Source organism: Petaurus breviceps, unplaced genomic scaffold (genome assembly GCF_028583685.1).
Source record: "Petaurus breviceps papuanus isolate PSGF00001 unplaced genomic scaffold, PetGlider_PUasm1.0 176, whole genome shotgun sequence".
In the NCBI taxonomy this organism is placed as follows: Eukaryota; Metazoa; Chordata; class Mammalia; order Diprotodontia; family Petauridae; genus Petaurus; species Petaurus breviceps.
The window spans coordinates 26,380,443-26,394,962 of NW_027185771.1; the positions used below are offsets into that span (position 1 = coordinate 26,380,443).

The 14,520-nt window shown below is 37.9% G+C and overlaps 1 protein-coding gene across 1 annotated transcript in view; it reads left to right on the forward strand.

The window, feature by feature from the left end:
- CDH8 (cadherin 8) overlaps window positions 1-14,520 on the forward strand; it is a 527,584-nt gene that overhangs the window by 303,077 nt on the left and 209,987 nt on the right. The window contains exons 6-7 of the mRNA XM_069085836.1: window positions 5,033-5,220; window positions 9,668-9,921. Of these exons, the coding sequence (XP_068941937.1) occupies window positions 5,033-5,220; window positions 9,668-9,921 (442 nt within the window). The remainder of the gene's footprint in view (window positions 1-5,032; window positions 5,221-9,667; window positions 9,922-14,520) is intronic.

The window sequence follows — 14,520 nt, forward strand, 5'->3', positions numbered from 1 at the left end:
AAACTCTGTGCCACCCCCATATTTCCCCCCTCCCTCAAACAACCCTCTTCTCTCTGCTGTAGTGGGATCTTCCAGTACCGGCCATTTGAGCTTCATTCTTTTGGCTTAACCCTTTGTTCCCTGTTAAAATGCAGGTCTGTGTAGAAAAGAATAACATTTTAAATCTTATCAAGCATGGACATTTTTGTATGAATGAGTTCTCAAGAAGAAGAATTAACAGGAATCAGAGGTTTATGAGGACTTAAGACAATTCTCTCCTCTTAAATTTCCTATGTGACTTCTGGCATGTTAATTGGCCGAGGTCTGTTTGCTCATCTGTAAAAATAAGTCATTTTATAGATGACCTCTGACATCTTCTTTGTCACTAAGACTCTGGAAGTATAATGGATAACTGAAAGGGGGATAATGGAAAAGGAAAAAAGACATACAAATTTGAGTTGGATGGGGTCAAAGTCAAAGTACAATGACTACATCTTTTCCAGGGTCAGTCCAATGATAGGTCTGCTTCCCCCAAACACAGTGAATATTGATCCATAACTGGACTTCTCATTTTCACTAAACTATTAGTATGTTATATAAGCAGAGGTCACAGCTTCCTAGGGCTGGCACAAAGACAGAAGGGATCCAGGAACCTTATCAGTTCCTGATGGCTCTCCTTATTAGAAACAACTGAATATGTAGCATGTAAAGTGACTCACATTTCTACCATACTTTGCAATTGTAAATCTTTTTACCTCATACCAACCTTGAAGAGTCACTTGTACAATTAAATGCTGTTTTCCTTCTTTGGCAGATGAGGCAACGGAGGCTGAGAGTTTCAATGACTTGCCTACAGTTTTTCAGTGATAAAAACCCATACTTGGGCCTAGATCTAGTTTTAAATTTAGTGAGCTTTCCTTAAAATGTTTGAGCCAGAAGGGAGCTTAATGATAATGCCATTCATTGCTCCGATTTGATAGATGAAAAAACTGAGTTACCCATACCTACATTTTTTTAAAGCAATTGGGGTTAAGTAACTTGCTCAAGGTTACACAGCCAATTATTTCTGGGTGTGGTGCTAAATATCTGAGCCTGGATTTGATCCCCAGGTCATTCCGACGCTGGAGCTGGTGCTCTTACTCACTGAGACACCTGGCCACCCTACCATACCTACATTTTAATAAAGAAAAAGTCTTAAGTCAAAAGAATGAGGCTCAAATGGTAGAAATCAAAACATCTAAAGCTTAAGGAGGAATTTTGGGGTTTTGGGGGGGAAGCATAGGGAAATGATTCATTCAAGGTTGAGCTGGAATTAGAACCCTGTTTCCCTGGATAGCTGAGCAGAACTGTTCCCAGTAAATAGCTTCCTGCCACAGCTTCAGAGCCTGTGAAATGACTTAGTGAGGGTCATCCAGTTTCTTGAAGAAGCTTGGCCCCTTCATTAAATCATCACTCACGCTAGCCGGTCACCTATGTCTATTCCAGCAGAAAGGGTAAGAAGTGAAGAGAGATGATTGATTGCTTCTTAAACAGATTTGAGGTACAGTGGCAGGGCGGGGTGGTTTGGGCCATCCCTGGGCAAAATTGCAATTTGTTTTCTGGATTCTTTTGAATCTTTTTCACCTTCTTTCTTCTTCCTTCCTAAATCTGTCCTGAATTTCTTGTGTTTTCTCTTGATATTGCTTCTATAACTTTACCTTTCTTAATAGGTTAAAACTTAGATGCTTTTTGCCCATTTCTCTCAGGAATTCTCAGTGTTCTTTTTACTTGGATAAACTAATGCATGATAAGGTATATATGAATCACGATGTAGCAGCAGGGGAAAACCAAAGCCATTTTGGGGCTATCGTGAACAAGCACACAAGCTGAGAGACAGCTTTTTGCTCACTCTGGGACTGAAAGTAGATTCGAGCATAGAATAGAAAGTGGGTTTTTCAACAAAGATCCCTTAGAAATTACACAAAGTTTTATCAGAATGCACTGTCCAGAGTCAACTAAATGTTTAGTGTCCAAAGGGGCCTTTTAAATCCAGTAGTCAATAAAACGATGTTTAGTGATACATTCTGGATATAATGAAATGTTTGAAGACCTTGAAACTGTGTTATTTCAGTCAAATCTAGCAAGGGAGAAGATAATGGGAAGAGAGTTCCTTTATTTAGGAATACACATTTTTTTTTGGCCTCTGGTAAAAGATATTTGCTCCCTAATCTTCATTGCTTCTGAATTTTAGAGGATTTTTTTTTTGGGGGGTTGGGGCTAGGGGAGAGAAATTCTTTAATGATGCCTAAATTATACTTTTCAATTTGAATACTACAAAGGGAAAATGTAAATATGGCTTGTGTGGCTACTAGTTAACTCATTCAGGACAAATGTTTGGCTGCCCCTCAAATCAAAATGGCACAAAGTCTAATAATGCCAAAAGACAATTATACCTTTTTGGAAATTCAAGTAGAGAAAGAATGGAGGGGCCATGTTGATGAATCTGAACCTCTTTTCAAATAGTAGACTGCCTTTGATAAATGCTTTGAGTGAGTTCTGAATTGGAGACTCCCTCCCTTTCCACTTTGTGACTTATCATTTAAGGTTGCCAATGTAGTTAATGCTCTAATTAGCAGCTCTTCTTCCTCAGAAAATTGTTGTTTGCATTCAGCAATGGCAGAATAGGTTAAAAATCACTGTCTTTGTTAGAAGAAATCAATATCAAATATAGTAACATTGATGCAGAGAGAAAAGGAAAATAACAGGTTTAGAAGGTGCCATTTACAATATCTCTTAAAGATTTCCATAATAGCTCTTGGAGTATCAGAATGTGTTCCCTTGAAATCTGTCTTAATTAAAATCATAGCTGAAAGAGACTAGGTCTACCCTTAGCCGGGGTGTGAATTTCCTTTGAATCGGAGTCAGGGAGCCATAGTGGTTGGGGTGCTGGATTTGAAATTGGGAAGCTCTAAAGAAAAATCCCACCTCAGAAGTTTAATAGCTGCATGACCCTGGTTCGAGTTCTAACATCTTAAAGTCTCAGTTCTTTCATCTGGAAAGTTGACATAATCATAGCACCAACCCATAGGATTATTGTGAAGTTCAAATTTCTCTGACCCTTATGTCTGGAATACTCTCTTTTCTTCACTCCAATTAGTGTCATCCCTGACTTCCTTTAAGTATCAACTAAAACCCCACCTTCTATAGGAAGCCTTCCCTCACTCCTCTTAATTCCAGGGCTTTATCTCACTTAATAATTTCCTTTTTATCCTGTATATGAGTTTCTTTGTGTTTGTTTGCATGTTGTTTCTTCTGTTAGATTATGTGATCCTTTACAACATCCTTTGTGTATCCCCTGCACTTAGCATAATGGTTGGCACATTTGCCATTGGTTCAATCATTCAGTCATGTCTGATCCTTTGTGACCCCATGGATGATGTCAGTACTGTCCATGGGGTTTTCTTGGTAAAAATACGGGAGTGGTTTGCCATTACCTTCTTCAGTCTGGCACTTAATAGATTTTTAGAGAATTGAATTGAAATAATTTATGTGAAATGTTCAAAATTTAGAGTGCTATGTTACCAGTCTAATAATAATATATTACATAGAACTTTAAGGTTATACACACATATATGTATACAAATATATATGTATGCATACACATATACATGTATATGTGTATACATATATGCATAGATATACATATATGTAAATGAAATTTGATTCTCACCACAATCCTATGTGGTAGGTGCTATTATTGTTCCCATTTCACAAGTAAGGGAATGGAGCCTGAGAGGTTGAGTGATTTGCTGTTTTGCTAATTTGATTCCATAGCTAGTAAATGTCTGAAACAGGATTCAAATTTGTGTCTTCTGAACTTTAAGATTAGTATAGTCAACAGCACCATTCTAGATTTCTCAGTTAGATCACTTATTAAGAATTTGGAAGGTGTGAGTCAGACACATCTTCTGTGTACCAGTGGCAGACTCTCAATTAAAATTATTTAGAAATAGAGATTAATCTTTTGTTTTCTTCTTCTACTCCCATGACCAAAGAGGAGTGGCATGCTTTTCTGTTTTTGTGTATGTTGAGGCAGGAGGAGAAAGTGGTGGGCAGGAAAGAAAAGGATTAACTTTAAATGGACTCAAAGGGATAGAGGAGACAAATTCCATTTTAAAAGAAACGACAATAGTAATTCATGTGATCAAGTGAAATGAGGGATACAATTAAAGAATGTCCAAACTGAAAAATACCTCTGAGATTAACTGGTTCGGTCACCTTATTTGGCAGATAGGGAAATTGAGGCTCAGAGAAGGAAAATGTCTTCCTTAAGGGCACACAGATATTTCTAGTCAAAACCAGGGCTGTATCTCAGGTAATAGTTTTCTGAGTTTTCCTTTCTGGATGTTATAGCCCACTAGCTGGTTTTTCATTGGCATTAAGATGTCCTTGGCAAACCAATGAACACAGTAATTCCTGATCTGAAGTAGTTATTGTATCTTTTGAAATATGAATGGGAGGACTCCTGAATCTCCACTAATTAGACAGTTTTCTACCCAACAGAAGAATAAATACACACTGTAATTGTATTCTGTCTAGAGAGGTTTGAAGGCAGGGTGTGTGGTCATCAGAGCGGTGAGGACTTTAGTAACAAGAGAAATCTTTCATGTATCTGAACAGCTTGCTGGAGGGCACAGCAGAAGTTTAGTAATTGGATTTTATCAAAAATGGGCTACAAGTCTGTAAATACAAAGGTAAGTTCAAAAGTGCCTTGCAGTGTGTCACACATTGCATCTTTCTGTGCTGAAAATAGCTTAATATTTTATGTTTGGCAACACTGAACATCCCTGCAGGCAGTAGATGGGATAATATAGCAAGAAAAAAGAGGAGCATTCACACAAAATCAACCAAGTATTCCCACATTATGCGGCTCTAAGTACATAGCTCGAATAAATAAGGTGTGTTTATGTCTCGTGTCCCATCCATCCACTAAAGGAGGTCAGGAGAGTGGGAGAAAGATGATAGGAGAGTTGCAACCTGATTTAATATTCAGTGTTTTCCCCTTGTTTTTAAGGTTTGTATCACTTCTCCGTACCTGAAGATATTGTTCTTGGTACTGCAATAGGAAGAGTAAAAGCAAACGACCAGGATATTGGTGAGAATGCCAGGTCATCTTATGACATCATCGATGGCGATGGGACAGCTTTGTTCGAAATCACCTCCGATGCCCAGGCCCAAGATGGCATTATTAGACTGAGAAAGGTAAAGTATAATTAAGAATTTGAATACATTTCTTATTAAGAAATTAAGAAACACATTTTTGTAATGATAATTTGTTAAAGGACAGAGACAATATGAACATTATAGGATAACTTTGTTAGATGAAGTCTTTCTCGTAAACAGGTTCCAATCTATATAGACTTATTATATACGACTTCCTTTTATGTACTCTAAAATGTAACCTTCTTGCTTTTTCTCACATATGGCCCTATGTTTCCCAACTAGATGCATTTGCACGGCTGTGCTTTCAGCATATGTGTTTTAACCAAGGTTCCTCAAATATTTATTAAATAACCATTTTGATGATAATAGTATAAGCCCATATATTAGAATACTAGCAGCTTATTGAGAGATACTATATGAGAGTGTGACTGAAACTCTGAAATATACAGTACTTTAGAGAGAGACAGGGATTTAGAATTCACTTGGTCCAACTACCTCCTTTTACATATGAAGAAATTGAAGCCCAGAGAAGTCTAGAAGCTTGTACAAGGCCATTGAGATTATCAATGGCAGAAACAGAACTAGGGTCCAGGTTTTCTGATATCAAAACCAGCATTCTTTTTTTTTTTTTTTTGCCTTTTGGAGGGCAATTGGGGTTAAGTAACTTGACCAAGGTAACATGGCTAGTTTGTGTGTGTGTGTGTGTGTGTAATGTAATACCAAGCAAAGGCAACTTCCCAGGTTCAAAATACCAGCATAGGTGCTCTCTATTTTATTCAGTAACAAACCCAGAACAGAGAAGATCAAAACATGACATCATTCAAAATACAGTATTTACTAAGTATGATTAAATAATCTCCAAGTACTACCCCACCCCAGGACTTTCCAATCATTCAATCAATTACAAAGTCCCTGTTCTAAATACTACTCCACCCCTAGGCTATACCTTCTTTTGGTCCACCACAAAACCCCTCTTCTCAAATGGAGATTAGTTTCCAAACATAAGTAAAATACATTCATTTGCTCAACCATAGAACACAAAAAGGTCAAAAGTTCCCCACCCCTGGATCACAATTGAATCTACCGCAGAGTTACATCAAGTTTAAACACAGCACTTAATACCCAAATGGAGGTCTTTTCTTCATCTTGACAGGAGGCAAGTTCTCAGCAATCTTAGTTCCTGGGGAGACAAGGCTTAGCAAGGCCATAAGATACATTGCCAGTCCCTTCATGAATTTATCCTCTGTCTGTAGAACAGTCCTAGAACCCCTGAACACATTAGCAAAGCCCTCTCCCAGGATTTCTGTAAACATACAACAAGAAAATCCTTCTTCAGGGCTTCTGAACCAACAGAAAGGCTCCCAGACCCCTGCAACAACAGCACTGTCCTTCACCAGTGGACAGTATTCATTCTGTCTGCCGGACAGTCTCCAGACCCCTGCAACAACAGTACTGTCCCTCACCAGTGGACAGTATTCACTCTCAGTACTGTCCCTCACCAGTGGACAGTATTCACTCTCTGTCTGCAGGACAGTCTCAGGCCTTCTTAACCAAATGCCAGGTTCCAGGACTTCTTCAACAGGACAGTCTTTCACCAGTGGACAAATCTGGCAAAATAACATCAAAACAGACAGACAAAGTACCAGCAAAACAGCCATGTCTCCTCAGTCCTTGGCAGCTCAGGGGGCAGGTCTCAAAAGTCCAGGGCAATTCAAAGCGGCCACCAGCAATCTCTTAGTCTCTCCCCCTCCACGAGGTGCTGCTTCCAAAAAGAACTTCCGCCTCTCTCTTGTCTCTCCAAATCTACATCACCAGCTCCTCCCACTTCAGGACTTTCTTTTCACATCAACAAGCCCATCCCACAGGTGGGATTAACAAACTCTGGGTTTTAACACAATCAATTTGAAAACCAAGCCAATACAGGGGAATCTTTAATTGCCATTACTATCACAGTGTGTTAAAGTGTCTGAGGCCAGAACCGAACTTGGGTCCTCCTGACTCTGGGGCTAGCGCTTTACTCACTGCGCCACCTAGCCACCCCTAGAAACCAGGGTTCCTCCACTCACAAAGTTTCTTTACATTCTTGAGGAACCATGAACTTCCAGAGTTGGAAGGGACTTTTGAACTCATCTAATCTAATACCTATCTCAATTCCTACCACAATAGCTCTCCATCATGCCCCACTAACACATTCCTCACCTTCTCAATCATTCACTGGTAGTTGCACCTAATGACCCAGTGAGCACAAGATCCCACACTATAATGAGGCACAGCCTTGTCTCCTCTCAATTTCCATTTGTCAAATAGATGAATGAAAGTAACTTAAGGCACAATGTGATGAAGTATTTGCAGCCAATTGGTTTCAGATGCTTCTCTATAATAAAAATGGAAGCATTTTTAATATTGATCCCTCAGATTTAATTATGCAGTGATTACTACACACCAAAGTGTTTATGTAATTTAGCGGCCTAAAAATAGCTGGCTGATTATTGTGGGGTAGCTTTAGAACACAGCAGGACTGTTTTGGGGGACTAAGGACTCTGAGCACCAAAAGCCCTGTTTGTGTCTACTCCTAAGAAATGAATAGTAATGAAAAGGTGTATAAAGGAGGCTCATATTTGAAATAGAAGGTGATAAAGGGATATTTAGATCCACTATTGACCAACCAAGACGTGTCTCTGTGGGAGAAAAAGATGCCAACACCCCCATGTCATTTTTATTGTTATTATTAGTTATCCATTGGATACTATGAGACTCTTTTTATGAACTAAAGCAATTAACCTTTTGCTCCAGCTCCCTTCAGAGTTATTCATAAACTCAAAAGCCCTCAAATTGTCACTGTGAATATTTGTCTCTGCACCACCAGTCACTTCTGGGTTATAGTAGTATTGCAGTGAGAAGTTTATAGGGAGTATTGTTTACAAAAAGCAATAGATTTCTTTTCCACCAGTGGAAATTCACATGTCATTAGAATGTCATTGGGCAAATTGTAATTATAATGAGCAAGGAATTATGAATGTGAGATATACACACATACATATATTTATGAATGTATGAATATATATGTATATATGTGTGTATATATATCCTGAGACCCATTAGTGTCTGCAGAGAATCTGAAATCACAAAATAGTTACAGTAGGTATGATTGGCAAATTGTGGATATGCTGATGTTGAATAATCTTATTCATAGGTACAAGTGCTAGTAATTTCAGAAAAGGCGAGAAAAGTGAGTGTGTTTGGCTTGTTTACTAGAAAATTTTGCAAAAGAGCAAAGTTCCATTAGAGCACACTTCAAATACAAAAATCAACACAAATTTTTCAAAGTAAGAATGTATATTTAAGCTTTCACAGACTTCCTGAAAGAGTTTGATAATTTCTGTTCGTGTTCCCATTTTTATCTTACCTCGCACATCTTAAATTCTATTTTTTATGAGAAATTATAATGCAAATCTAACTACCTTTTTTGAGACATTCCAAATTTGTGTGCTTGAAATTTGAAATTATTATGAGATGCAGAGAATGGTATTGTGATGATGCAGATGTGTGTTGTGTCAAGTTCTAATATGGATTTATTCAAGGAACATTTTTTTTATCCAGTGCCTTCGTTAGCTATGATTCTATGATTTTTAAAGATATGAAATATGAATGACCAAAATTTTAACAGTAATGATGCAATGAGGCAGCTTCAGGTGGCTTCTAAAAGGATAGGAAAGGTATAAGCAATAGTCTATTTATACCATTCTCTTTCTTGTCTTCAGGTGTCTAATTATAAAACAAACATACCAACATACACACACAAAAATATATCTCTTCATAAGGATACCTGTCTATATAGTACAAACAACAGGATAGAATACTTTCAAGGAAATCCTAAGAAAAATAAACCTAATTTAATATCCTGATTAATGGTGCAGGAATTTTTTGGAAGGATAATTTTTCTTAAAGCACACTTCCTTTTTTTTTTTATTGGGATTAGTGTTAAATTCTGCTTTATAATGTCTCTTTAGACTAAACAGTGGTTATTTCTGTCTCTTTCCATTTCACACTCTGTTGTAGAAATAATAAAATATTCTTCCCAGATAGAGATGGTGTGCGATGCCTCCTTATCTCCTACTAGCAGAGGACCGATTAAATGTGTGATTAGTATGCAGGTCACATCGACACTAGTAAAATTTTATTACAGATCCAAAGTGAAATTTTGATGGTACAATTCATGACGAAGAATATTTTGTGAATTTCCCTGGAAAAGAGGAAAACAAAACAAAACAATAGGAGATTGCTTTCACTGAGCTTGTATAATAAACAGATATCAATAAATGCCTATAAAATTTACAGGTTGGATCCTGGGGAATGGGAAGCAATTGCATTAAAGCTCACTGAATGTGTTTAAATGCACATAACTTTCATCCATCAGCATTATATTCATTTGTTCTTGCTTCTGTGGTCATTAGTGAGAGACATTCATCTTTGTCATTCTTAACAGCCCCTGGACTTTGAGACCAAAAAATCCTATACACTGAAGGTAGAAGCAGCCAATGTTCATATTGATCCTCGCTTCAGCAGCAGGGGACCATTCAAGGATACGGCTACAGTAAAAATCGTAGTCGAGGATTCTGATGAGCCTCCTGTCTTCTCATCACCTACTTATCTTCTGGAAGTCCATGAAAATGCTGCCATTAACTCTGTGATTGGTCAGGTGACTGCCCGCGACCCTGATGTCTCTTCCAGTCCTATAAGGTATTTCTCCTTTCAAGTTAGCACTGGAAAGTTTGTTTGTTTGTTTGGTCAGCATACTCAGTATATTTGCATAGAGACTGCAGTGATGTTCGAATATATGCTTTCTCCCCAGATTCTGCTAAATTGGGCCAGTTTTCCCGCCCTTTGGAAAAGCAGAGTTGCAAATGCTCATACAGCCTGGTTGAGTTCACTCGTTTTTGTTGTTCTATTTACTTGTTTTTAGCAATAGAAAAGCAAAGATCATTTGACTGTTTCTCCTCTTTTGACAGTTACAGTGAATTATACATAAGACAGTGGAGGAATGAGACAGCAGGGCCTAACTACTTAGGAGGCCCCTCTCTCTTTTCTCTAGTTGACTTTTAAGTAATCTGTTCTCTAGCTGGGTAATTCTGATTGGTTAGCATTTCTGGAATGGTGCCATAGGGTAGATACTGTTGTGTGTGTTTGCAAAAATTTCCTTTGTTTATACTTTTACACCTTGGAATTCTTCTGGGAATGGGAAATATTCTTTCTTTTGGGTTTTCTAAAAATAAAGCTCAAGTTTTCCTCTCTATGGCCCTTCCCCAGTTTGTATATGTCTTTTTCCCTTTGCCAATTGTCCACATGACAGGACAGGTACTCTAGCTAAATAGATTTCTTCCCAAAGAACACTGAAAATCTATAACTTCCTCACTGGTCTCCAGGGGTGAAGGGTTGGCTAATGATGTGTTTGAGTGTGGATTTCAAATATTGTCTTAGAGATTTTTTTTAGGTATTAAAAAAATACCTAGAAGGAAGGATATCTTTTCAAAGAATTTTACAGGTTAAACCACGAAATAGATGGCAGCTCATGCCAGTCCAATCTCCATTTAATTACCTAACTCCAGAAAACTATAGCCAGCACTATACTTGATTATCTTATTTATTCACCTCAGTTTTAAAATACTGATTACTTTCTCATCTCCCAGCAAAGTGTCTAAGGCTGTGATGGTGAATGATTTCACAAGGAAATGGAAACTGAATTGACCAGTCTGCTGGTAAACCATGAGCTTGGACAAAGAAAAGTCCAGCAAACTCATAGTTTGAGCATCTTGCTAGAAAATAAGTCTGCTATGGTGGTAGTTGTTTTAGTCTCCACCCCCAACCGTCAAAGCACTTAACAAACATGAAAAGACAACCACTTTACTGTTAGGAGATTTGTTCAGTTAGGTGGCACAGTGGATAGAGCGGTAGTCTTGTAGTCAGGAAGACTTGAGTTCAAATTCAGCTTCACTGTATGACTCAGGACAAATAACTTGACTTCTGTCTGCCTTAATTTCCTTATCTGTAAAATGGAGATAGAGGATAGACAGAGCCTCTCTCCCAGGGTTGTTGTGAGGATAAAATGAGATATTATTTGTAAAGAGCACCTTACAACAATATTATTGGGTTCAAAACTTACTTCCATGGCTTATTGCCTGTAACCTCAGGCTAGTGACTTAACCTCTTTGGGCCTAATTTGTTCTTTGTTATCTAGAAAACGAGAAAGTTGGACTAGATGGTCACTGAAATCCTTTGGAGTTCTAGAGCTTTGATCATAAGATCATATCACGGGGAGACAAATGAACTTTTCATCAGAAGATCATTCTCTCAGACTAGATAAATAATCACTTGGGTCATGGTATGTTGGATGGGAGGATAAGGTTGGACCTACTTGACCCATTCTCAATCTTAAAGAAATTCAGTGTATTGTGAGCATCATAGTTACTCTCATTTGATATCTATACATATATATGTGTATATGTATGTATGTCTGTATATACACACATGCATGCATACTTATGAAGGTGTAATGACAAACAGTAGAGAAGACAACTAGGGGATAAAACTGTTGGTATTCCTTATCTGATTGATTAGAGGGCTACACAGTCACTCTTTGAAGGTCGCTGAGATAGAGTGCTGAGATGGGAATAAATGCAGACTTCCTACCCTTCAGTGACTTTAATTTATATGACCTCCTTTTCTTCCCTCCCCTAAATTACACAGGTAAAAATTGAGGAATGTACCAATTATATATGAAAACCTTCTCTGTCTCCTTTGAAAGTTTCTCCCAATAAATGGAGGCTAGATTAGGGGAGAGAGGAGGGGAGGAGAGAAAGAGAGGGGGAAGCAACAGTCCCATTTCCCCATTTCTTTTCATTTACTCCAGTCTCAACCAAGAAATAGAGGGGGAATAATGTTATGGTATAATATAAACAACATAGCTCCAAAATTTCAGTTTGGAATCAAATTAAATGTAATATGACTACATAGAATAAGTATGAAGGAGAGAAGTGATTCACAGGCTGTTATTTATTATCTTGGGTTTCTAGATTGTCTCAGTTAGATTATGTTTTCCTCTCTACGCACAATCAGTTAATTTGTGTGCAAAGCTGAATTTTCCAACTAGCCAGTGCAATTCACAGCTCCCAAACTGTCTGTCAGGCTCAAAAAAGGCAGCAATTTAACCTTGCTTTATCTGGAGGACATACATATTCAGGGGGAAATTGGTGGGGGAGGGGGAGAGAAGAAAAAAAAGAAGACAGTTATTATAGCTCTAGGACAGCAGTATTTTACACACTGACAAAAATGTATTCATCTTTTATGCAAATATTTACTTTGTCATTCAATAAGAAATATATACTCATCAGAGCATATGCCACATTACATTCCCTACTGTCCAGGCTGCCTTGGAGATGCAATGCGTCTTTTCTGTAACACACATGGAGATACCAGTAACATCTTGTATTTTTAATAATGCTTTCAGGGGAAAAATATGTGCTGTGACAAGAAGGCATGACTTCCCCATTTTTCCCTTGGGAAATATGCCTTTATGAAGCAGTTTCCACTTTGAAATGATCCATAATTTTCTAGGTTATTGATTATCAAATGATAACAGCTAGTCCCCCATCAAATCTCTAATTCAAATGCTAGCTTAATATATGTTTTTAATTAAAAATTACATTTTGAGAGCAATAAATGGAAAAAGATATTTCATTTGTAACAACTGCATACATAATAGCCTAATAAGCCAAATACAGACAGGGTTTTGACATGAGATTATTGTAGTTTCTATCATTTCATCTACAGCTTTTCATAAGTAATGGTAGATTAGCTTATACTATCCAAGGAGAGGAAAAATAGAATATTTCTGTCCTAAATGCTGCCAGGGACAGCCTTGCTCCCTTCTTACAAAAGTTCTACAGTACCAGGAATGAAGAGGTGAGCCTAGAATTGAGGAGTGACAGCCATTTCAGAGAAGTAGCAGCTGGCCCATTGGCTGTATGGGCCCACAGACTCCCTTCAGTCCCTCCATCTGGTTTCAGTGATGGTCTGTCAAGAAGCCAACTCATTTCTGAGGAAGAAATTGATATCCTCTTGAACAAAACCAAGCCTTGGAAGACATAATACCTACATGCCTACAAGTCAAACCTGTTCCCTGCTGTTGCAATGGGTGGGTGCCTCCATTATCCACTATATCTGGGCCTGGTTTTCATGATGTGTCCCTCATTTCATTCCCTGGCCATCTATCCATGCCTCCCTATGTTCCCATCTACCTACTATCCTTTACTATTAGTTTTGGGATTATAAAGATATCAACTTTTTATTGCTTCTAGGAAGGGTGTGCCAATGTAGTCCCCTGTAGCATTACTCACCACCCCCATAATTTGTCCAATCCAAACTATTGCTTATAGCCACTACGTGCTTATGTGCTGCTTCTCACATGAGAATATGAGTTTCTTGTGGTAGAGGCCATTTTCCCTTATATGTGATATATCTGAGCACTCAACACAATGTTTGTTACCTAGTAGGAACTTTATAAAGACTTTTAAAATCATTTTTATAATATATGTTTATATATATATATATATATACATGTATACGTGTGTGTTCTTAAATGAGAAATCAGATAGTTTTGAATAGAATGTGTAGTTTTTGGGAACTCTTACTTAGAATATGATTTTAGAGAATGAAGGTTCCCCTGAAAAAATGATGCATCTAATTATTTGGTTTGTTCCATTTATACAGATCCTGCTTTGGCAGAACTTTCATGTTGTAATAAATTTAAGAAGGAATGTGATTATTCTTAGGCTCACTGAGTTCATATGAACATTTTCTTTCATTAATATATACAACTCAAAGGACAATGGAAAGATGCAGTGTAGACCTGTGCAGGCTGTGACATCTTTCACCATGGAGGAGTGGTAAGAACACTGAATTTGGAGTAAGAAGACATAGGTTTTTGTTTGTTTTGTTTTTTGGAGGGGAGAAGGCAAGGCAGTTGTGTTTAAGTGACTTGACTAAGGTCACACAAATAGTAAGTGTCAGGTGTCTGAGGCCGGTTTTGAACTCAGATCCACCTGACTCTAGGACCATTCATTGAGCCACCTAGCTGCCCCAAGACATAGGTTTAAGCATCAGCCACGCTATCCAATTTGGAGGGTAGCTTTGTAAAAGCAAATTCACTCTATAAGCCTGAGTTTCTTCATCTTGAAAATGAGGGGGTTGTGTCAGAAGATGTCTATGGTACATTTTAGCACTTGCCAAATTCAATGGCCTCTTCTTAATCCTCATTCTTCTTAACCTCTTTGCAGTGTTTGG